This window comes from Rhinatrema bivittatum, chromosome 7 (assembly GCF_901001135.1).
Source record: "Rhinatrema bivittatum chromosome 7, aRhiBiv1.1, whole genome shotgun sequence".
Lineage (NCBI taxonomy): Eukaryota > Metazoa > Chordata > Amphibia > Gymnophiona > Rhinatrematidae > Rhinatrema > Rhinatrema bivittatum.
Window position 1 is genome coordinate 281,191,890 of NC_042621.1, and position 24,929 is coordinate 281,216,818.

At 42.6% G+C, this 24,929-nt stretch overlaps 1 protein-coding gene across 1 annotated transcript in view; it reads left to right on the forward strand.

The window, feature by feature from the left end:
* The window catches only part of SORCS3 (sortilin related VPS10 domain containing receptor 3), a 1,039,444-nt gene that overhangs the window by 478,700 nt on the left and 535,815 nt on the right, over positions 1-24,929 (forward strand). The window contains exon 5 of the mRNA XM_029610742.1: positions 8,603-8,761. Coding sequence (XP_029466602.1) covers positions 8,603-8,761 — 159 coding nt within the window. The remainder of the gene's footprint in view (positions 1-8,602; positions 8,762-24,929) is intronic.

A 24,929-nucleotide genomic window follows, 5' to 3' on the forward strand; every position in this document is an offset into this window, starting at 1 on the left:
ACCTCATGGTACAAGGCCATCCTCATCTCCGCAGTGCAACCCTCTGGAAGACCTCCTGCTTCAGTCCGTTGTTTTTAATCCTTGAGAATCAAATCCTGCTTCAGAGTTGTCCCGGTCTTCAGAGCCTATTGCAACCTGCATTAGTCCATATCAAGTCTCTGAACTTGCCCTGAGTCCGGTGTAGTCCGCGACCAGTCCCGCGGGAAGCTGTGTAGGGTGCGCCCCAGTGCAGGCCTCTTCAGTTGCTTCGTCATGTTCCGGTATCAGCTTCCACTATTGCTCCTGGAGTACTGCCTCTAGCCCTGCATGGTCCGTGACCAGTCCCGTGGGTGGACTGTGTAGGGCTCGCTGCGTCGCAGTCTCGCACCAGCTCTTGATCCTGCTTCAGCACTCGTCTACAGTGTCTCGCTTCAGCCTCATCTACAGTGTCTCGCTTCAGTGCTCATCTACGATGTCTTGCTTCAGTCCTCATCCATGATGTCTTTGCTCCAGTCCTCATCTGTGGTGTCTTGCTTCAGTCTTCATCTATGATGTCTTTACTCCAGCCTTCGTCTACAGCGTCTTCGCCTCAGTCCTTGTTTACAGTGTCCTCGCTTCAGTCCTAGTCCAAAGTCTTCTGTGTTCCAAGGACTCCGTCTGCCCTTGTCCTCTGTCCAGCCTGCCGCCTATTGCCGTACCCAGCAGCAGGTTCGAAAGGGCTTGGAACGGTCAGAGGACTGTTCATTGATCAACATAGCATTGTTGGTCATCGTGGGGCGTGCAGGTTTGGTAGAGGGTCAGACCTTGTACCCTAATCCTTGCTTCAGCCTTGTCCTGCTCTCGTTATCCATGCTGGCACCAGCTCACCTCCTGCAGTGTGGCTTGGGTCTCCTCCCTGGGTCATGCCATGGCCCAAGGGCTCACATCACCTGCTTTAGAGACGACCGCGCCTCCGTGCCTCAGAGTGTAACAGCTGTCGGTGGTCGTACTCATAACAGGATCCGAAGGCCACCGTGCCCTTGGGTCATAACGGGATCACAAGGCCCCAAGCCCTCGGTCCCTACAGCTGCCGGAGGTCGCGCTCGTAACAGCCATGGAAGCACAAGCTAGATGTTATAGATTGTGAGGCCATTATTTAATAAACCAGTGAGTGGACAAGTTATCTGACTAAAGTTAGATAACTTGTTCAGGATATTCAGCAAGCTAAACGCTCCACTGAATATACTCCCTTAGCGTTATCTGGCTATATGTTGCTGGATAATTTTAAAATGTAATCGACTATATTTGAATATAACTGATTAGGTTTTAAAATTATCTGGCTGCTTGACTTGCCTCTTAACTGGATACAGTATATTCAAAAGATATCCAGTTAAGTGGCAGCAGAAAGAAAGCAAAAAATAAAACAAAACAAAATACTCTGGGACCTTCTGGCCCAATCTTTCAACATCCTATCCATCCCAGAAAGCACAAATATTTAGTGCTATAGCATCCTATCTCCTCCCATCTCTCATTCCCATAAATAAAAATAAAGCATTGGGGCTAGCTCACTCCTTCCTAGTTTTGATCCCACCCATCCGTAACCTCTGTCAGATACCTCATACATTTTTCTTCATCTCCCTCATCTTGCCTTGACAAGTCTGTGTAATGTTTATTTCTTAACAATATTTCTGCTAGTTGAAACTGCTAGCTGTAAGCATATACAGGCCGATTCAGTACGGTGTGCTCAGGCCGAGTGCACCGTTAGCCCCCGTTTGGACGCGCGTTTTTGATGCACTATTATTACCCCTTATGAAAACGCGCGTCTAACCCCCCCCCCTGAAACTAATAGCGTGCTCAACATGCAAATGCATGTTGATTAGCCTATTAGTTAGTCCCGCTCGATACAGAAAGGAAAATGTGCAGCCAAGCTGCACATTTTACTCTCAGAAATTAACTCCTGCCAAAGGAAGAAGTTAATTTCGGCCAGCACCAGGAAAGTGTACAGAAAAGCAGAAAAAAACTGCTTTTCTGTACACCGTCCGACTTAATATCATAGCGATATTAAGTCCGAGGCCCCCCCCCCCAAAAAAAAAATCTGCCCGCGAATTGGAAAACGGACGCTCAATTTTGCCAGCATCCATGTTCCGAACCCTTGGCTGTCAGCGGGTTTGATAACCGACGCCAGTAAAATTAAACGTTGGCTGTCAAACCCGCTGACAGCCGCCGCTTCCGCCATTAAGGAGGCACTAGGATCGTGCTAGTGTCCCTAGCACCTCCTTATTAGCGCGGGCCCTCATTTGCATACTTAATCGCGTGCCCAGGAGAGTGGGCACTCGCCTCGGAGCACCAGCTCTCCTGCGCGGTTTACTGAATCGGCCTGTTAGAGATTGTTTTATAGCCTACTCCTACTTTATAAGAGGTGTGCACGCTGTAAGGGATGTTGCGTATCTCAGTGGCTTTTAAAATCCACTTGGCATGCACGAGCTTGACTTCTTTGCGCATCCCCGAATTAATGTGCGCGTTGGTCTTTTAAAATTCACCTCTATATGTGTTGTGATGTGTAACTATCCAGCAATAGGAGGTTCCATGAAAGTAGAGTTATTTCTGGATGATAGTTAGGGTCCATCCCCTAAAGGGTGGGTCCTTAGCCCAAGAGCTATAAAGGTGATTGCACGAGTTACTGGGAGGAGATGTCATCTAAAAGGAGAGGCAGCAAGGCTGTGGCTGTCCAGGCTCTCGTAGGAGGAAGGATGGTTAGCCTTCCTTTTGTTTTAGAAGCGTGAATTGTTCTCTGTTCTGGTTGGAGTGGGTTCCAGGAAGGACCCAGCTGCAGTCGGTGGTTCAGGTAGGTTACTATCCCAGTCATCACTCATCAGCTCTAGATTTGTCCAGGAATCTGCTACATCTGCCAAGTTTTGGTACTGTTTTTCAAGTGGGAGAAGAGGACAATAGAGTCCAACTGGGTTTCTCAGGGAGGCAGAGGCCTACTAAGAACAAGGGGTAGTCTCCACTTTCCTGCACCCTTGCTCAAGCAGTTGGAGAAACTGTAGTTTTGTGCTTGTGGATTGCTACATTTTTATCAACTGTCTTCTGTAGGTAATTCTTGTATTACTGAATGCTTCCAAACTAAAGATATTTACTGAAGACAGAAGTAGGAACACCACCTTATTGTGTGTGGACTGTTTACTGTTAGACTGTGGACTATGCATATCTTGCAGCTTTTACTGCAACCCATTGGAGAATCCTGAACTAGAGTTGCAGCCATTTTTCCCTACTCTGCAGCATCTGAAGATGGTTCCTTGAGAAAGAGGTTTTACATACAAGAGGGCAGTTTTCCACAGAAAAGAAAAAGTCAGGGATAAGGCATCATGATATGAAGTTGGAGGGAGAGAGGTTCAGAGTGAAGGATGAAGAAATACTTATTTACAGAGAATTTAAATCTGACACAGATACAGAGAGCTGTGACAAAAACATGGCTGAGAAGAAGTTAGGTATGGAAATGTACTGGATTTATCAGACAAGCATATTTCTTTTTACCAAAAACAACAGCAACAACAAAAAAAAAACCAAAACAGCTGCCTAACATTTTCCTGCATCATGATGAACTATAGCTGTAAGGATATCTACATTTTTCCTACCTGCTAATATTCACTATTTTATTTTCAATCTTTTAAAAGCAGCAAGTAAATAATAAATTTGCATTAAACATTGCAGAAATATGTCATGTTTAAAGTTGCACCATGTCGAGGTATCACCTAGAGATTCAGTGAAACATAATTTGCCCAGGGATGCCTAAACTTTTGCATATTACTGTATGGGGATTTTTTGGGAAGGGAAAAAGCATCCACAGAAAAAGCATTTGGGCCTTGTAGGAGAGATCGTTCCCTCATGAACAGTGCCCTACTCTTCTTCAGCAGCCTTGGGAAAGTGCTATGCAATTTGGTTTCTTCATGTTCCAAATGTCTTCGGTTTCAGGCTATAACAAAGGCCATGTAGCAAATTCTCAAGTGTGCTCCTATTGCACTAATGTGATTGCATACTTACGTTGTTCATTTCTTATATGATTCTAATGATTACTGCCAAGGGAAGAGTCTGTTCTCCATTTAGACTCCCTATCAATTAAGGGCTCCTGGATACTCATACTATCTATTAGACGTGTCAGTTACTAAGCTGCTTGCTTGCACAGATTTCGTACGTAAAAGGAATATACCTGAATTTAAAGAAATTGCAGTGGTCTTATTTATTTATTTGGTGACTTTTTTTCTATACCGTCGTCTATAGCAATTCCTTCACAACGGTTCATAATAGGCACAAAATATAAACTAGTATAACAGAAATAAAAATTGAATTAAGTGCCAAACATCTTACTTAAAATACAATCTTACATAATAAAAAATTACAGTAAATAATACACCAAAACTTTAGGTATCCATATCCCTTACATCTGTAAACTATAAAGTAAAATATCTAAAAAATTTTTTTAAAGATTACCATTACAAAAAATAAACAAATAAAATCAAACCCATGTATACATCTCTGTAGCAAATGCCTGTGTAAACAACCATGTTTTAAGATCTGTTTTAAAATGTTTATGCTCAGGACATACTCTCAGTTCTTGAGGCATGAAAACTGAATTCTATTGAAAACAATTCCAAGTGCTCGTCTATGACTGGCAAAGATCCATCTAAAATATTGTGGCTTAGACTCAGAGTATTCTGTCCTGCAAGAACGTTGTATCCCTTCTTCCTATTTCAGGATAAAAGAAAGTGTCCAGTGGTTACCTTGGTGTGTCCTTCAAATGAATTGCTTGCCAGTTTTAGGTTTCAGGTGGCAGCAGAGAACTGCGAATTCGCTGCCTGCCTTCTATGCTAATATGCCATTTAATACAAATAAATGCACTTTCTCCGCATCAAATAAAAAGGCTGGTTTGTTGTCACTACAAGGTAGCAAACGGCATATATATCCCCTGTGACACCGAACAACTGTTCAAGGTGCATAATCTGTTAAAGAATATTTTAAAAAAATGTCAAAACGAAAGCTTAGTCATCAGTAGAATCTACTTCATATTATAATTTTCTGTGTGGGTGTGGGGTACCGGTTTTATACAGCTGTCTTTTTATTCTTTTGCTAGCCGCTCTGCATGCCATCGCCACGCATGATTTGTTGCTGCCCAGCATTTTTTCCACTTTACATAGTAACTTAGTAGATGATGGCAGAAGAAAAAAAAAAAAAAACCAGCTGGCCCAATTCTTCCTGCCTGTGCCGCCATGGATCTATCCCAGCTGCCAGCTGTAGAGTGCAGAGCCAACCCGGTTTTTGTCATCCCTGTCCTCTATACTCCACTGCCTTGGGTAGATAAGCCCACCTGATCCCCTATTTAATTTATACTTGGCAATCCACTCCTTCCTGTGTCTGACTGCACAGTCTTGCAATAATGTAAATACCGATCCATTTTAGCATGGCGGCTGCTAAAACATTGAGATTCCTAGGCTGCTGTGCCTTTTCCAGATAATTCCCCATCACCACCACAACCCAGCCAGTCTCTGGGGAGTTGTAAAACGCTGATATCGATTCAGCTACCCCTAGGGCCTGTGCTTTTACAAAGTTATGCTTCTGCTATCTCTTTTGGGTTTTATTTTATGTGAATGCTCTGTGCTTAACCCATGCCTTTTGAATTCTGTTACTGTTTAAACCTCCACCACCTGCTCTGGAAGGGCCTTTCCATGAAAAAAAATATTTTCTGATGTTGTTCCTGAGTCTCTATCCCCCTTGGAGCCTCGTATCATGATCCCTTGTTCTCAAACTCCCTGTCCACTGAAAAGTTTTTTCCTTTGTGTGCCTTACCTTTTCAGGTATTTGAATACCTCTCTCATATCTTGGCTGTCTTTATTCTCCTTAGGGTACTAAATATTTAGGGCTTTTATTGCAGAAGCCTATTTACTAAGTTGCATTAATCTTCATGCATTAATGTGCATTTAACATGCATGAATGTGCCAAGGTCAGTGTGTTGTGGGGTTTTTCTTGTAACTAGATTCTGAAGCCTGTTTGCTGAAATGCATTAAACCTGCATTATTGCAGCTCTTTTAACTAGCTGTTCACTAGTGGGGCAATTTTGACAATGTTCGAGGTGCTTCCAGATTCACGGGTACATCATGCCCAAGGGCCAGTAAGCTCATTATTATAAATGCTCTGGAAATCTGACTCAGCAGACATTTTGTCCTGATACCAACTTCTCCTTCAGGTTTCTTTGCAGGATTATTGCTGGTCTCCTTAGTTCATGTAGACGGTAATTTTTGAAAATTATTTTGTATCCTAGTTTCCGAAGGGAAGAAGGCTTATGTGATCACTCTGTCATGCCCTTTGTGTGTGGTGTCCTAGCCGCACCACACTTTCAGATCCATGTGTGTGCATGGCTGCACGGGCCTATATCGGAAAGGAGGCTTCATTCGTTCTTGGGTTTTATTTTATTATTATTTTTCAAAATCATTTCTGAATCTGAATGGAAAACTTCTCTTCCTTTCTGTGATTGGACTCTTTGTATCAGATGACCTTTTTTGCGTCAGTTCAGATTCCTTCTTTACCTGTTTGACAAGTGCCTTCGCTTTTATATTGCTATGAAGCTTGTAAGCTATACCAATTTCTCTAGGTTCATGATTTGGTTGTTTGTTTTTTTATTTTTATGAAGGCGCTTTCAATGTTTATTTAATTTAATATAGTAGCTTTCACTTTGTATTGCATTAAATGACTTCATTGTGCTGTTCTTAATTTTCTAACTTTCTACATTTCAAATGTAACAGCATAGTCCCTCCCGAAGAAGCCAGTAGGCGAAACATGGCTGTGTCGGGGGATTACAGTGTCTGAAATGCAGACTTGTATTTGAGCACAGTGGTGAATTTAAAAACTGTAATATGTTGGCTATATTGGATACCTGATGGATCTATATTAAATCTAAGAGTTTCAGGGCAGAAGGCTTTTGTTGTATTATAAGCACTTTTGCTTTGAATGGACAATTTTGCATTTAAAATATAATTCTCACATATCTCAGTAGGACATGTTTCTTCAAAGGATTCCCATAAATTTAAATCAGAATTTCCAGCATCATTTTCTAGTATAGTGGAAGAGGGCAAGGCAGAAATGAATACTTCTACCTTTTCCTACAAAATATTGTCTTATTTTATCAGGTTCAACAGTCACTTTGGGGCTATTCGACTCCCTCAGAATAGTTAAGTTCTTGACAAAGTCAAAAAGTTGACGAGGACGATTTTGAGCAGCCCATACTCTTTCTGACAAGCATCGATGCCAAGCGCAGACGCTTTACAGCATGGCTGCTTTTATCTGTGCCAATAAAGGGGCAGGGCCATGGACAGGCTAGAGCTAGGCAATAACATGCATGGATTTCATTTTTTTTTTAATCTTTGCCAGCAATGGGGTGGACTTTGCATCTGCTGCAGCAATAGCAGGGCTTCCCAAGCCTGTCCTGGGGACCCCACAGCCAGTCGGGTTTTCAGGATATCTCCCATGAATATGCATGAGATACATTTGCATATACGGAGTCTCCCTGATATGCAAATTTATCTCATTCGTAGTACTTTATCATTTTTATTCAACTCAACGAGAGTGCAGGAAAACTGACTGTCCTTCTAATTCATAATACTTATCATTTTCATTCAAAGAAACTCCTGAATCTTGAAAATGTTCATATTTTTACAAATATGCTCACTGGTATATAACCACTTATATGCATCCTGGGATGCCTTGATGACTTGAACTGAGTTTGTGACCTGTAAATAATGGGCTTTTGATTGGAATTAAAGAGAGAAAGTGGTCCTATGTTTCACGCCTCCTCTCTGGGTAGGGGAGAAAAGTTCCCACCCTGAAGAGCTTGACCATTGCACTACCACACAATGGGGCGGATTTTCAGAGCCCTGCTCGCGTAAATCCGCCCAAAACCGGGCGGATTTACGCGAGCAGGGCCCTGTGCGCCGGGAAGCCTATTTTACATAGGCCTCCCGGCGCGCGCAGAGCCCCGGGACTCGCGTAAGTCCCGGGGTTTTCGGAGTGGGCGTGTCGGGAGGCGTGTCGGGGGGGCGGGGCCGGAGCGTGCGGCGTTGCGGGGGCGTGTCGGCAGAGTTTTGGGGGCGGGTACGGGGGCGTGGCTACGGCCTGGGGGCGTGGCCGCGCCCTCCGTACCCGCCCCCAGGTCGCGGCCCGGCACGCAGGAGGCCCGCTGGCGCGCGGGGATTTACGCCTCCCTCCGGGAGGCGTAAATCCCCCGACAAAGGTAGGATGGGGGTTTAGACAGGGCCGGGTGGGTGGGTTAGGTAGGGGAAGGTGAGGGGAGGGCAAAGGAAAGTTCCCTTCTAGGCCGCTCCGATTTCGGAGCGGCCTAGGAGGGAACGGGGGTAGGCTGCGCGGCTCGGCGCGCGCAGGCTATACGAAATCGATAGCCTTGCGTGCGCCGATCCAGGATTTTAGCCGATACGCGCGACTACGCGCGTATCTACTAAAATCCAGCGTACTTTTGTTTGCGCCTGGAGCGCAAACAAAAGTAGGCTGTTCGCGCTCGTCTGAAAATCTACCCCATTGCGTTGACTTCATTCCCCTAATTCTTTTCTGTTTTATCATGTTTGATTTCTTTGTCCAGATAATGCTCCTCAGTGATCCAGACGTTGAAAGCAGCATATTGATCAGTTCAGATGAAGGGGCTACCTATCAAAAGTATCGGCTGAACTTCTATATTCAGAGTCTGCTCTTTCACCCCAAACAGGAGGACTGGATTTTGGCCTACAGTCTTGATCAAAAGGTGAGTAATTTGTTTTGGCTTTTGATTCTGAGTGGCATTTCTTAATGTCCCCAGCCTTTTTAAGCCTTCACCTTCACTTCTGTTTTCCTAAAGAACTCTAATACTGCTTACTGCATTAATATATTAAATATTCCATCAATATAAGCTATATTATCTTGAATATAACCTTTCCTTCTCTTGTGACTGAAGGGTATGGCAGGTGCAAGGTGTCAGTTACTGCTCCTCTGAGGATGCTAGTGTGACATTTGCAGACTGAAAGCCACTATAAATTTGGTTCTTTTATAATATCAAATGTCAGATAGGTTTTAATGCTTAGATCTCTAAAGTAATCAGAAAATGTGAGTGATATTGAAAGACCAATGTATTCTTTTGATGTCTGGCGTTTTAAATTTTACTTTAGCCAAAGTGAAAGATTTTAAAACTAGGCTAATCTTTCATTTAACAATCAGTAGTATTAGAAAATGAAACACCCGCCAAGGATATAAACAGTTTCTGCGGTGTGTCAGACTTATGACTGTGCAGATGCTGGGCTCTAATAGCCTAGCATCTGCCACATGGCTCACAATGCAGTTGTGGTGCAGTCAGATGGTGTCTGACTCTGAGGCTGAATGTTGTTTAGTAGAATCATTCAAAATCCAATGCAGGATGCTGATGGATATTCTATACATAAAGCAGATTATAGAGAGGGATCCTATTTGCCAATGCTCCTCTTTGTTGACAGCCTTGCAGAAAACACCCTTAGTGTGACTGCAAATGTGCTGATAGACCAACATCTTCTCTCTCTTACATCAGTGGCTGAGAAGCGGGGCATAATGACCTGGTTACATTGGCATTGATGCTATAATTTTACCTGTAAAGGTTAAGAAGTATTTTTAGATCTTTTGAATTCTGATATCTGAGAGTTTATGCAAAAGTTTTGTTATGAACATTTCAGAAAGATATCGGAGCTTGGAGACTTTTAAAGAAGGAGCACGAGAACACCATAGCTAATTTATATTAGAACACTAAAAGATGAAAAGAAAACACGTGAAATTAATTTTTTACTGTAAAATCCTGTGTTCTTGAACTTGGCAACCATATAATTATCGTTTAAGTGCATCGATTGCCAACTGCTCTAGTGCTGGAGAACAACCAGCAAATCTGGTTTTCAGGATGCCCACAATAAAAATGCATGAGATATATTTGCACACAATGGAGGAAAGTCATGCAAATGCATCTCACGCATGTTAACTGAAGACCTGTTTGTGACTCTCGCGAACTGGAGTTGGCCACAGTGTTTTACTGCATCTCCCCTTTCAGCTCTGTATAAACTGCTCAATGAACCTACTCAAGGAGCAGCATATCGTAAAGTATGTAATAAGAGACAGGAGAGTTTTCAAAGGGTTTAGGTGCATAACCTTGGGAGATAGGTTCTTAAATTAGCCCTCTTGAAGATTTAGTGGCGATGAGTCCCTATATTTTATACAAGGTCTAATAGAAATTTCTTCCAGCCATACATTATTTCTAAGACTCATCAAGAGGTTTTTCTGACCATACTTACCAAATTTCCAGTTGTTCAGGTGTTTGTTCCCAGCGTTTTCTGAGGTCTTTTCCTCCCTTATGTATTGGTTCTTTGGACATGTCTTTACATTTAAAGAGATTTAGGTGATTTCGGGACTTCAAAGAATTAAGTCCTAATGCAGTTTTTAAGTGCATTAATGGTGGTTTCTGACTAGTCAGTGAAACAGATATGAACCAAAAGCAACACAAAGATCTCATTTTTAGCCTGCTTTCCGAAGGAGGAAAAAGCCTTTGAGATTACTATGTGTGTACGCCTAATAAATTCTGTGTTTGTGACTCTCCAAACCAAGTTTCCAGAACTTGTCAGGCGGGGCAAGAGGAGTATGAGGAGGTATTTTCTCCTTCTGCACATCCTGGAAAGCTCACATCTTTAGTTCTGGGTGGAATTTTTTGTTGGAGGAGGTGTCTTTAAAATTGCTGCCATATTTTGTAATACAATCTGATGGTCGAACCTATAAGTATGTTAGCAATAACACAGGCATTGAAGATGTGTGCACATCTGCATGACAAGCTTAACGTGCGTTAAAAATGCGTTAACGTGTTTATGGGTTTGTGTTAAAGCTAATGTGCAGATTTTCCCATTAATACTCATGAACTCCTAAAATATACAAAGGAAATGTTAATATTCAAAATGTATGCAAAGCAGCTCATCTAATTATAGCACAGCTTGCATTGATACAGGCATCCATTAATGCAGTCATAAATGCAAAAGTGTAACCTTAGTTAAAGTGTTTTGCATTAAAAAGCATGCATCTGTTTTTAATTTATTAATTACTAAGTTAAAATATATTATTCACTTAATTGTGGTATAGGAAATAGTGTCCTAATCGAAAGCAGTTCATGAATCTTTGTCAGTTGTGATGCCTTTCGTTGGACCAAGATAAACATTTTCCAGGGACTGTATTGCGTCTGAGCTTTGGAGATTACTTAAGTCCCCCTCTTCCAACACCCAGAGATGAGAGGGGAATAGCCTGAAGGGTCTGGAACGCTCTTGCATAATTGTCCCACCAAATAAGTTTTGGTTCCTCTGTTTTGCTAAGTGTTTTGGAGTTTTAAAGCATTTTTCCCGGTTTTAATCTGCTTTGCTTTTTTGAATAATCTGTTGACTCTGCTGGTTGAATCTGCTCTGTTCTTCATCTTTTGGCTATTTTAAGATGCTTACCCAATTTTGGGTAGAGTTTTGATTCTCACTGCCTCCCACCCCACTTCTACATCCTCTTTTATGTACTCCTCAAATTGAGGAAGGCGGGCTTTCCTTTTCTGCAAAGTTTCTTAAGTGTTTAATTCTCCCTTGCTCTCTGAAAGGGGATTGGCACTCTTTCTTCTACCGAGGTATTTCTTTTCTTCAGAAATCCACAAGAATTTATGGTAAATTTATTGCTTGCTGTGTCATTTTAAACTTTTTTCTGAGTAGATGAACTTTTTCTTTCTTAGCTCTGCAGGGGGCCACAGCTGAATCTTCATAGCAATCGAGTTCTCCCTTCCCAAATAAGCCACCTGCCTCCCGTGCTTCCTCTTCTTATAAAATGGCTTATTCCTGATTGTCAGTGGGAATTTCAGGTGTGCCTATTCATTTAGATAAAACAGCCCATGGTATATTTTTCCCTTTACTGTAATTAATATAAAGGTGAGTGGAAGATGAGAGGGGAATAAGACAGAACAATATCTGTGGGTCTGCAGCATTCGGACAAACCCCGCAGAAGCTTATGGGTTACCCCATCTGTGCTCAGCAGTCTAGCTTAAAGAGAAGAAAAATCACCTAGACCAAAGGCTGAGTTAGTTTGTTATAAAAAAAAACAAACATAGACCACTCTAGTTGGTATCACCTTCACAATAGGTAGGAGAGTCCATTGTGCTGCAAGCTGAGGGAGAATGAGGACTGGATTTCAGGCACCTGCCATGCCCTGCTTCTGTAGGTACTGGAGCAACCGAAATAGAGATTAAAGTGAATGAAGGCATCTGCAGTACCTTTAAAGAGATGACAAAGGTGCCCAAAATTTTAAAAAAAAGCAAACCAATTCTGATAGTGAATGCCATAGTGAGAGACATAAAGCTTAGAAGTAAATGTGGGCAATTACAAGTTATTTACCTTCCAGGTGCCTCTGCCTGCAGGGATGGGCAGAAAGAGCAGAATTTAGCTGGAGAAATGTGTTTTATGATATCCAGTTCAATAGTGAGAGGATTGAACCAAAATGTCCTCCAATGGAAGGAATACAGAACCTGTTAAGAGTCCATAGTCTCCTTCACACATGACCCAGTAAAAAATCAGTTAGCAAACATTAAAAAGCATTTTAAGGAGCTGTAAGGAGTATTGGATTGGTAACAAAATCCGTGCATAGCCATATGCACTCGTCAGAACAGAGGGTCACTATTCAGTATCAGTCTGAGTCCTGACTCTTTCCAGTCGTGGTAGAGTTTGGTATTGTAGGGGAGAAGTTTTTTGCCATCAGGGTCCTAGTCATTAACAAATATAACTGGGCCAAAAAGATTCTTCATACAATAGTAGTGTTCCATGCCACAGGGGACACTTTCTCCTTGTAGAATCCATGTCAGAACAGTTCCAACCATAACCGGTTGTTCTGAGCCTCCTTTGTACACCTTCTGGGGTCCCCTCACTTCTCTTTGAATTTAGGTTCCCCTTTGGGTACTGGGTTCCTGACCCAAGGACCTTCTGTTGTACCTTATTCCTCCAATACTTGATCTTTGCTCCTCTCTGCTTGGTGTCAGATAAAGCACTAGATGGATAGCTCTCTTCTTCCTTCTCTTTCCACGTGGCCGGTACCTGGTGTATTAACACTTGGCAGTACCTGGGGTATCAGCTGAGCTAGCTGACCTGCTTCTCCAGATAAACAATTTTCTAAACCGTTGCTTGTTCAGTGCTCCAAGGTCCTAGTTCCACACACACTACTTTGATCGTGCTTTTTATCTCTTAAGACAAATCTAAGAATGAGAGATGCTCTCCCTCAACATGGGGAAACTCTCCATGCTGAATAACTAACACGGGATCAAACAAACAAACAATACAGTGAACAGCCATGTCCACCATCACAGAGACAGACTATGTGGCACTACCTGCAATCTACTGCAAGTCAAAGGCAAGGGACAGACATCTTCCTCCTCCAAGTTCCTCGCCAGTTCCCCCTAGAATTTTCTCTTAGGTCACATACTAATCCCTAGGATTGTACTACTGAGGCCTCTCCTCTGGGGAGTTGGAAAGTGTAGTGGGAGGATTGAACCAAAATGTCCTCCAATGGAAGGAATACAGAACCTGTTAAGAGTCCATAGTCTTCTTCACACATGATCTTCTCAGAAGTAAAGCCTGCCTATAGCAGAATAGAAGAATTTGGCCTCACAGAAAACCTTTAATTCATGGCTGAAAAAAACTGGTGCAGGAAAGATGTTTCTGAGTACATTGGTGACTGGGTATGTACCTGGAAGGATAAAGATCTCTACAATGACGATGCCTTATATAGATTTAAGAAGGGCACCCTGGTCCATATTCCCTTTTCAAGACCTCCTTAGACTGGCATTTAAACTGAGGTGGGAGGCACAAACTGCTCTATCCCACAGGCAAAAAAGTAGAGGAGGTGAACAAGTAAAGCCGTGAAGATACAAAAATCATAAAATAATGTAAGATAACCTACAGGAAACAGCAAACAAAGTAGAGATGACAGAGTCAGCAATGGAGTTAAAGGAAAAAGAAAAAGGAAATAAAATGGCAATAAAGAGAGAGAGAGAGAAGGAGCATCATCTTGGAGAGTCATGTGCATGAATTTTCAAAGTCTTGCTACCACCTCCACAGGCCCGGAGGCCATCATGGCAGAGGTAGATTTGGATATAGTTGCAATCACTGAGTTTTTTGGTTTAATAAAAAAGACAGAAAGAAAGAAAAGGTTTGGGATGTGATGATTCCAGACTGTGATCTCTTAAGAAGAGAGAGCAGAGAAAAGGAGGGAACAGTAGTTCTTTGTATTAGGGACACAGTGGTAGCCTCTAAAATAAATTTAAGAAAAATTTCATGTAGATAGGAGTATTGTACAGATAGGAGTGGAGTTGAAGGACGTAGATCCCCATTTGAAAGATCTCCATTGTAAATGACAAAAAACTAATGAAATATTGATTTTGTCGTGCAGGTCACTTTAGCACATGCTATTTGCAAACTTTTCCCAAGTATGTGTGTTGTTAAAAAAGTAGCATATGCTAAAAATCAAACGAAATGAAAGAGATAATAAAGATGGAGAAATCTAAACAAAATAAACTCAATGGAAAACGAAACAAAAAAACAAAATAAATTCTTCTCCATGCATCCCCCTAGCAATGGAAGGTTAAAGGCATTGAAAATGTGCTCGCGAGGAAAGGAGGGATGGCGTGACATCACAAAACCTTTCAGATATTCGATGGGTTTCGGTAAAACACGGGAGAGTGAAATCGTCCATAGAAAAGAGACATTCAAGGAATCGAGTTTCTGATAGGAAAGACACAAGGAGGAAGCTGCATAGGAGGCAGGAGAACACGCCGCTTCAACAAGAAGGCAGTGGATGGATCACCGGCAGAGGGAGCGGCAATCAGTTCCATGACGGAATTTAAACCGGCTTCAGAGAGACCCAGAGCATGGCTTGAGTGTCTGCTCAGTCTTCTGAGAAACTTTAGAGGCCAAAGAGGGGGAAATCAAGCCAATGGGCAGAGAGTGGACGTCCAGCTGTATCAGGCCAGGTTACAAGCCTAAATGCAGCGGCACAGTTGCATTATGCTGCCATGGCTACTGGCTAGCCTGCATGGCCTGCTGGTTGGAGCGTTAATAGCAACACTTCGGTTGCAATCTAGCTTCATATGTGACACTGCATGGTGCTATAGTAATGAAGAGGCTGGGGGTAAAACTGCACAGAGTGATGAATACAGCCCTAAGAGAAGTGATACAGCTGCATCAGGTTTCCAGGAAGGCAGGAGTGGCGTGCATGGAGTGACCACAGTTAAAAGAAAAACCACCACACAATTGTCAATGAGCACAGAGTGGCCAGACAGTTTTGGATTAGAGCCTGACAAATTCTGGTGGCCGTGTGGATTGTTACAAAACCTGGCGTTAAAGACACGGAAGACAGCCAGGATTAAGTATTTGGTCTTCCAAAAAGATCAGAGAACATTATGATGGTGCCCAAAATAACCTACTGGCAGTGGCGGAAGCCAGCACTGGAACAAATTTGGGCCTGCTTGAGACCAAAGTGGTGGAAACAGTGGTGGAAACAGGATTGTGAGGCAAAGTAAAAGACACAGAAAAAGAGGATGAGTTGGGTGGCTGGAAGTGGTGGGAATCTGTACGCTCATTTACAGAACCAGAAGCGTGGATCATAGTCAAGGCAGTCTGGATAAGAACAGAAGAACATGCCATACTGGGTCAGACCAAGGGTCCATCAAGCCCAGCATCCTGTTTCCAACAGTGGCCAATCCAGGCCACAAGAACCTGGCAAGTACCCAAAAACTAAGTCTATTCCATGTTACCATTGCTAGTAATAGCAGTGGCTATTTTCTAAGTCAACTTAATTAATAGCAGGTAATGGACTTCTCCTTCAAGAACTTATCCAATCCTTTTTTAAACACAGCTATACTAACTGCACTAACCACATCCTCTGGCAACAAATTCCAGAGTTTAATTGTGCGTTGAGTGAAAAAGAACTTTCTCCGATTAGTTTTAAATGTGCCCCATGCTAACTTCATGGAGTGCCCCCTAGTCTTTCTATTATCCAAAAGAGTAAATAACTGATTCACATCTACCCGTTCTAGACCTCTCATGATTTTAAACATCTCTATCATATCCCCCCTCAGCCGGCTCTTCTCCAAGCTGAAAAGTCCTAACCTCTTTAGTCTTTCCTCATAGGGGAGCTCTTCCATTCCAATTGGGCTTTATTTACCATCTACATTACTGTTGGCCCAATAAAAGATATCAAATCCGGCCAAGAATTCAGTCTTCTTCAGCGATCAGTGTGGCTACTGGTACTTGGCAATCCATGAGTAGGTCCGAAACGGGATCACACTGTCTTCTTTGGTTCTTACTGTATCTTGCTGTTGCCTTTGAGATTTTCTAGCAAAACTTTCCACATGTTGGGGCTTTACTTCCAAAGTTTCAGCGCTGGTGTTGAAGACTTAGCGGCTGTTAGTGTTAACACTGCTCGCACAGTTACAGAACCGCTAACATTGACAGTTCTGCTTTGTTGCCAGAAGTCTCTGTGCTTTTACAGCCAAGTGGAAATGAAGATGCAGTTCTTTAAAAATTGGATTTAGAAAGAAACATTTCTGGCTGCCTTGAAGTGGGGGTGGCAGGGGGTGCTGAAAAGCAGGGGCCAGATTTGGTTGTGCTGTGCTTAAACATTCTCAACTTCCGACTGTTTTATTTTTCCAAGTTTTACCAGACTAACTTTTTTGACTTCCTGTCTGTTCTTTCAGTGGGGATACAGCTATTTTCTTACCAATCTCTAACCAGCTTGGCTGGGGTAGGGACCATTGATATTTTCTATCATTGCTGTCAGACCCAACTCTTTTCAAGTTGCACAGGAATTGCGTTGCCTCAACACCTCTGTAAACAACTTTGGCGCTAAGTTTATTATTACGCATTTCTTTGCTTACCCTGGCACTCTAAGGATGAGATTTGTAAATGAATATTATAAATAAGCAGTTGGTTTATTTGTAAGATAAACACAATGATGATTCTGGTGCCTTAAATAAGCAAAACCTTTTCATATGCTAATGAAGGAAGGTGCTGAAATCATTAAACTTCATTTACTGATCATGAATATGTATTACCTCTTTAAATTAAAGGCAAACTAAAACAGATACCGTATTTGTATAGTTTGTCAAAAAGAAGACAATTTGTCAGACTTCTTTTGACTAAAGCAATATGCAAATGTAGGGAAATCAGGTTTAACTTTAATGCCAAGCTATGATGAATATTTTTATAATCCTAATTAGGACTAGTCATTTAGTCTAGCAAATCTGCCCCCACCTCTCCATCTTGCTAATTTGAAATTAAAATAGATGTCTTGATTACAAAACTCATTAGCAAAGAAGCATCCTTCACACTAACCAGTTTCTTTAAATTGCACAAACTGAATGAAATTGGGCCACTTGTGTAGTCAATTGCCATAAGTGAAGGCAGTCTTAATTGGTTCCCATTGTGGAGTATTTGCATTGCTACATGTCCCCATTGTGGTATAGTGTGCATTTAATGAATGGCAACAAAACCAACTCTCCCATAGTTTAATTGAATGGTTTGCTGGGCACGGAAATGTTTGCGGAATGCAGTGTCACAGTCCTTTGCATTTCACATGTCGGCATGCATCAGTCTAATTATTCTAGGACTGGCAGTGTTAGAGCGAGGGGAGAAGCTCGGCTGCCAAGCACGGACTCCTTTACTAAAAAGCAGATAAATGCAGGTTTAGGGTCCTAGGAGATTCTGGCATAGTAGAAGTGACTGGATCCAAGGTTTTTAGAAGCTGGGAGTGATATGAAACCTAGGGGGAGTAAATTATGCTGTTTTTGTGATTTTCTTGACTTAGTTTTATGTAATGGTGGTGACCACCAGAATGAAGCTCCTTCTGCCTATGGCAGATCTCAGCATGACCCATTACAGAAAAATAACCTGCTCCATCAGGTTATAAGTAATGGAGTTTTTGTTCCCCAGAACCGTCATTACAAAGCAGAGATGCCTGATTTTTAATATATCATCCCTTATGCGTCACAGCCAGCTGTTTGATGAGGAGACACCATGGGCTGGCATGCTAACCTAAAGGTCCTAGTGAGGCAGATCACAACAACTGCAGTATTTCTTATTTCGAAAAGGACCGTACATGCATGGCTGCTCGCAAGCTGGTAAATGAAGTATTCATTCCAGTATTTAGAGCTGGGTTTTCAAAGGCTTTAATAAGTTTACTCTGGGAGTTGGCTGTTTAAATTTCCAATACTGAAAATCCCCCTCTCCCTCAACCCTCCACAGACTGGTCAAATCTGTGCACTTAATCCACAATGTGCTTATATTTGGCCAGTCAAAGAGGCAGCTCCGGGTGCATTGTTATAGGTTGACCGGTTGGCCCCAGTATTCAGTGCCGGCCAGCCAAATGTAACTAATGAGCTGGTGCCATCCAAATTGCAGACTTAAAGTTAACCAGATGATTTTTCTCCCATTCATTTTAGACTGGGTATTTGGCATGAACCGGAATGGTTCCAGACAAGTTTGACTGGTTAACTTAAGAACTTGTCCATTCACTGCAGCTTTAAATAATCAACTCTATGCTGCTAATTTCAGTGCTACCCTAAAAAGAAAAAAAAACAAAACCAAAGCCCTTTTAAAACATTTTCCTCCGTAGGCGAGGTTTTTCTTGAGGGCTTTGTTGCCAGTTGCTCCACTCCCTCGCTCTCTGCTGGAGGCAGGCTGACCATGCTGCTCGTTCAGCTTCTTAACTGGCTTCTGACTAAGATCACCTCTTCACCTTTGGAGGTCCAGCCTTTGTTTTCTCGAACTCTGGCAGCCCGAGCTGCCAGAGTTCCTGAAGGAACAAATAATGGCACATTCAGCATCACCAATACTGGAACTTGATGAGTGGGCCAAGTAAACAGGGACCCCTTAATGCTGTGCCGCCAGGTAACGGTAAGGTAGAGTGCAATGCAGTAGAAGGCAAGCGTGGAAACTCTAGTGCTGGACATACTAAATCAGATGATGTGTGTGAGGTTTTCTTTTCCCCATAGACTTCCGCCATGGATTCAACATGGGAAAGAATGCCTGGAGAGACCAATGCATTATTTGTGCCTGCACTGGCATAAATGATTACTGTTTTATGCCTGAGAAATTATGCAAAGGTTCAAGCTCCATTCTGGGCAATTTGCAGTGCCACTAATGTTTCATATGTGGACCAGTTTGAAAAGAGCATGCCCACCACTGCCACTGCGATGGCAGTAGGAGGTCTGCCGTGAGTGTTTAACAAATCTCAGAGGGATGTTTTTCATGGAAATTAGGGGTTCCCATGCAAGCCAGTCTGTGGCTCTATGCAAGCATGCTGGCCTTGGACTGAGCAGACCTCATTTCAAGGCCAGCCAAAACACTTTTTCAAAACTAGGGGGTCATGATATGGAGCTCCAAGGAGGAAGACTCAGGAACAATGTCAGGAAATAATACTTCACGGAGAAGGGTGGTGGATGCCTGGAATACCCTCCCAGAAGAGGTGATGACGACTAAAATGGTAATAGAATTCCAAAGGTCATGGGACAAACACAGAAGATCCCTGTGCTGGCTAGAAAATGGAAATGAATAAATCTATTACATCTAAAGTTTACATTTCTGCTTGGGAATAGGCCTTCATGTAGTGGCAGTTGCTACTGCCTTTAACAGAAGGCTTGGGGGTGCCCTGCATGGAGTGGCAGTTGGTACTACCCTTAACAGAAGGCTTAGGGATGGCTTGCACAGAGTGGCAGTTGGTACTACCCTTAATAGAAGGCTTGGGGTTGGCCTGCACAGCGTGGCAGTTGCTACTACTTTTAACACAAGGCTTGGGGATGGCCTGCATGGAGTGGCAGTTGCTACTACCCTTAATAGAAGGCTTAGGGATGGCCTGCATGGAGTGGCAGTTGCTACTGCCTTTAACAGAAGGCTTGGGGATGGCCTGCACGGAGTGCCAGTTGCTACTACCCTTAACAGAAAGCTTAGGGATGGCCTGCATGGAGTGGCAGTTGTTACTACTTTTAACACAAGGCTTAGGGATGGCTGCACGGAATGGCAGTTGCTACTACCTTTAACAGAAGGCTTGGGGATGGCCTGCATAGAGCGGCAGTTGCTACTATCCTTAACAGAAGGCTTAGGGATGGCCTGCACAAAGTGGCAGTTGCTACTACCCTTAACAGAAAGCTTAGGGATGGCCTGCGTGGAGTGGCAGTTGCTACTACTTTTAACACAAGGCTTGGGGATGGCCTGCATGGAGCGGCAGTTGCTACTACCCTTAACAGAAGGTTTGGGGATGGCCTGCATGGAGTGGCAGTTGCTACTACCTTTAACAGAAGGCTTGGGGATGGTCTGCATGGAGCGGCAGTTGCTACTACCCTTAACAGAAGGCTTAGGGATGGTTTGCATGGAGTGGCAGTTGCTACTACCTTTAACAGAAGGCTTGGGGATGGCCTGCATGGAGGGGCAGTTGCTACTACCCTTAACAGAAGGCTTAGGGATGGCCTGCATGGAGTGGTATTTGCTACTATCCTTGACAGAAAGTTTGGGGATGGCCTGCATGGAGTGGCAGTTGCTACTACCCTTAACAGAAGGTTTGGGGATGGCCTGCATGGAGTGGTAGTTGCTACTGCCCTTGACAGAAGACTTGGGGGTGGCCTGAATGAAGCAGTAGCTGTTATTACCCTTAAAAGATTCTAAAAAAAAAAACAACTTGCTGAGGGGACTAGATGGACCATTTTGATCTTTATCTGCTGTCATTCACTATGTTACAATGTTAGTATGACAGCTGTAATAAAAACAAAATGAGGACCTAAAATAAAATCTGATGTTGAAATGAGTCCCCTTGTGTCCAGTATCAAAGTGATTTTCATACAGAATTATGCACGATTATAAACAAACCATGTCCATGGTGGGTTTTGATGCACATAACAAACCAAAAGAGGGTATCCACTAAAGAATTACTCTTTTTATAAATAAAGCAGACGCTAAGATTAAATTTGTAGTCAGGACAAATTAGATTAGAAAGCAAATACCAGCAAACACAGATCAGTGAGTCCAACAGTGGTGCTGGGCAAAATAGTAAAAGCTGTTCTATACAGCAAATATTACTGAGCATATGGACAGGCATGGGGAAGAGCCAGTGTGGATTTAACAAAGCGGAATCTGGATTTTCAGAAGGCATTTGTCAAGTCTATCAGGAGAGACTCCTCAGGAAATTTTAAAAAGTCATGGGATAGGAGGCAATGTCCTTTTGCAGATTGGTAACTGGTTAAGTTGGACAGAAAACAGTAGGACCAGTTTTCCCAAAAAACGCGCAACACAGTAAATTTTGTACATTTATCGTGCGTTAGACCCCTTTTATTGTGCCAAAAGGCCCCAACGTGGTTTGATGAATAACCCTGTAAGTTTGCACTTGGGGCAACAGAGAATAAAGTGACTTGCCCAAGGTCACAAGGAGCGGCAGTGGGATTTGAATTGTTTCCCTGCTCCGTAGCCTGTTGCTCTAACATCTAGGCTAGTCCTCCACTTTTGGTATTGTAATTGTAGTTCAGGTTATTCATGACTGTTTGAGGGCCATGCCCAAACCCATTGCACTTTACAACAGGCCTGATACCATATGTGTTCCAAGTGTCTGTTTTGTTATTTGTCAGGGTTTCCTCATTAGTACCGTAGTAGTGCATGTAAATGTTATATTTGCATGTTGTAAGTGATATTGTTGCCTCAGAAGACTGTACTTTGAATGGGCTTTTACATGTAAAATGTGTTACTATAAATGCATTTTTAAATTGTGTGTGGTGAAGGCTGGGGCTTGGAGCTCAAAGCTGCCTAGGGGACCTAATACCTTTGCACCGGCCCTGTGCAGCACACCCAGATCCCCACCATTCACTCATCTCCCACTTCCCCAGGGGGAGAATATTGGGGAAGGGTAGGAGGCAGGTGGTAGGGTTCCTGGGCGTGTGATGGGGCTGACAGCTCCCTAGAAATAGTATCCTTTATTCTCTATCCCCTTTCTCTCTGCCCCCCTTTCCTAGCATATGAATCACTGAAAGGGCCAGACTCCAAGGGGGACTCCCCTGTCTCTTGGCTGTCTTGGTGATTTGACCTGTACCATGCTTGGTGGGGGGAGGGGGAGGGTGCTCCATCTCATCCCTTGCCTCAGGAAGCCGATTGTCTTGAGCCACTCTTGCGTGAATCTCACAATGTTGAGTATGGTTATAATCTCTGAAATTCACGGCTAATACCCTTCGCATTATGCCAAAGAAAGCTTCCTTCTGAAGATGTTATGTTATGCACAGGTAACATGTCTAGATGCGTCTGGAAATTCTTTTAAATCAGGCCAGTGGCACCCAATACAATTAGGCTATTTCTGTAACTTTCTACCGCTTTTTTTTTAGTCTCAGATTGCATCATTTGGTACTTGAGGATCTTCTCTCTTTCCACATAGTCCACAGAACAGTCGCTTGGTACTGACGCTTCCATCAGCAATGCTGTTCTTGTGCTTTCTCCTTTGCCACTATGTGTGGTTTTCTCGCATCAAGCTTTTTATCTGTTGGGATGGGGATGCCCCAGGGTAATTGTTTTAGAATTAGTGTAATTTTTGTTCTCTTGAGACAGGCTTTGCCCTCTGAGGCGTTCTACTGACTAGGCCTCATGATTCTGTAATCTCTGTTATAGCTAACGCCTATTGAGCTGGAGCAAATACATGTTTCGAAGAGCATGCAAATGAAGCAGTTTGCCAATGGAAGTCTGGGCACACTCTCTTTAACTTCTTATCTTCAGATCGCGCTGACATCATGGCCCATGAATGCTTAGTTTGGTTTTCTTGACTTTTTGTATAGAATACCAATATTGTGACAGAGACTTTGTGATTTTGCATGTCTGATAAGGGGTAGTCAGTCTCATATATGGATAAAATGAGGCATTGTGTGGCTCGGAGCAGAGCGGACCCAAAAGTGGTTCATTATATATTCATTTTTGCCTTATTTGGTCTCCTGTGCAGCCTTTGCTACAACTTTGAATAGCAAATATGTTTATTTGCCAGGCTCCCCCAAATAGTTATTTTCCTCAGCTTCTCTTTTGACCTCAAAATGGGTGAGAATTGGCTCCAAAATATCCAACAAGTATGTATTTACCCTCAATACATTTTATTTATTTATTTATTTATTTATTTATTTATTTATTAAAGGCTTTTATCTTTTATATACCGACTTTCTTGATACAAATCAAATCAACTCGGTTTACATTGAACTAAGAACAATAATCAACCAATTAACAAGTGACACTTTAGAGGAGCATAAAAGTTACATTATAACAGGGATGCCTTAACTGGGAGAAGGAAAAAAAGGGGGAGAACGGAGATAAATAACTATATACATGAATGATAGGAAGTGTATATATAGTTATACAACACAGCCCATCCTTCCATCTCTTGGAGTGGTATAATAGATATGGAAGTTTAACTCCTAGGTATGTCTGCAGAATGAAACATCCTAATTTGATCAAGTAAAACTGAAGATCTGTGAATAAAACACAACAGATAAGGTAAGTAGGAAAATCTTTCTGAAGGCAGCCCCAGGGTATCTTGGAAACCTTCTAGTTTGTCAGCCTGTGATTTTCTGGTGATGCCACAGTACAGTGACAGTTCCTGCTAGAGTAGGCATACATAATTGTTTCGGGGTGTAGGAGGGGGGAGCATTCTGCAGAGTTAAAACTGTTAATTTGGGGATCTGATACAAAAACTTTGCAGGCTTTATCAGCTCCTGGCAAGGCATGATGTAGCATCCCAGTCTGCATATTTAAAAAAGAAAAAAAAGATATGCATTATGTATTTGGTCATGACACCATATGCACATCAAAGCACACGTACTTACTACAGATTGTTTGATGTAGAAAATTCTACCGCGCTCTAATTCTGGAGATCTGACACACATGACATAACGAGACGCAGTAGGGTTAGCAGCTTTCCTGTTTAGCAGGAATAACGTTCTGTAAAGTAACACATCACATTAAATGCTGTCATGCTATACTATGCTTATGTGCAGTTAGGTCTTCATGACCAAAACCCTTTTATCACGTCTGCATTTGGATTAGTGATTCTTGGCACCCTATTCACAGCCCCTGGCAGAGATGGTGTCATAGTTAGAGCATGATGTCTTCTAGTGGCCAGATTTAGGACCCATGATTTCAGCCTTCTGGAAGGCGTCCCTGATATGTGGCCCCTGGTGGAGAACCATAGCTGCAATGCTCAGCTGAGTTGATGGGAAGTGAAAAAAAAAACCAGGGGAAAAAATCTCTGAGTAATTGCAAATGAAGACTCATGGCAACATAGCCACCCAGAGTCCAATTTTGATAGATCAGGAAGTCCAAAAGCAGCAGGCAGCAGCTGCTGGGTAGGAAAAGGAAGAGTTGTGCGATATCCTTAATGTGCGTTTTAAAAACTGAATCGATTAAGTTGCATTAAAGAAGAAAGCCAGTAAAAACTGCTCTCTCATTTGCAGCAGAAGGCATTTTTTAAAAAAGAAAATATTGCTGGTGTTTAGCATCAGCAGTGTATAAGACAGGCCAAACAACTGATGCCAGGTGCTATTTATTGCCAATGCAACTGGTTGCCCTGCAGCTTTCATTATAATACATATAAGAAGGGATGCAAGCACTGATTATGTGCAGAGAAAAAAGAAGGAGCTGTATGAACATTTCAGGAGGAATAGTTTTCTTGTTTGACACAGGCAGGGCAGTATTCGAAATGCTTGATGTTAACCGATGGCAGGACAGCTTTCAATATTTTTGATGACCTCACATTGAAGTGAATTTTCAGAATGATCTGCTCAACTTCCTCAGGAGTTAGCCAGTTAGATACGTTAGGGTGGAAATTACATTGCAGAATGGCTACATTGGTCAGCTAGATTC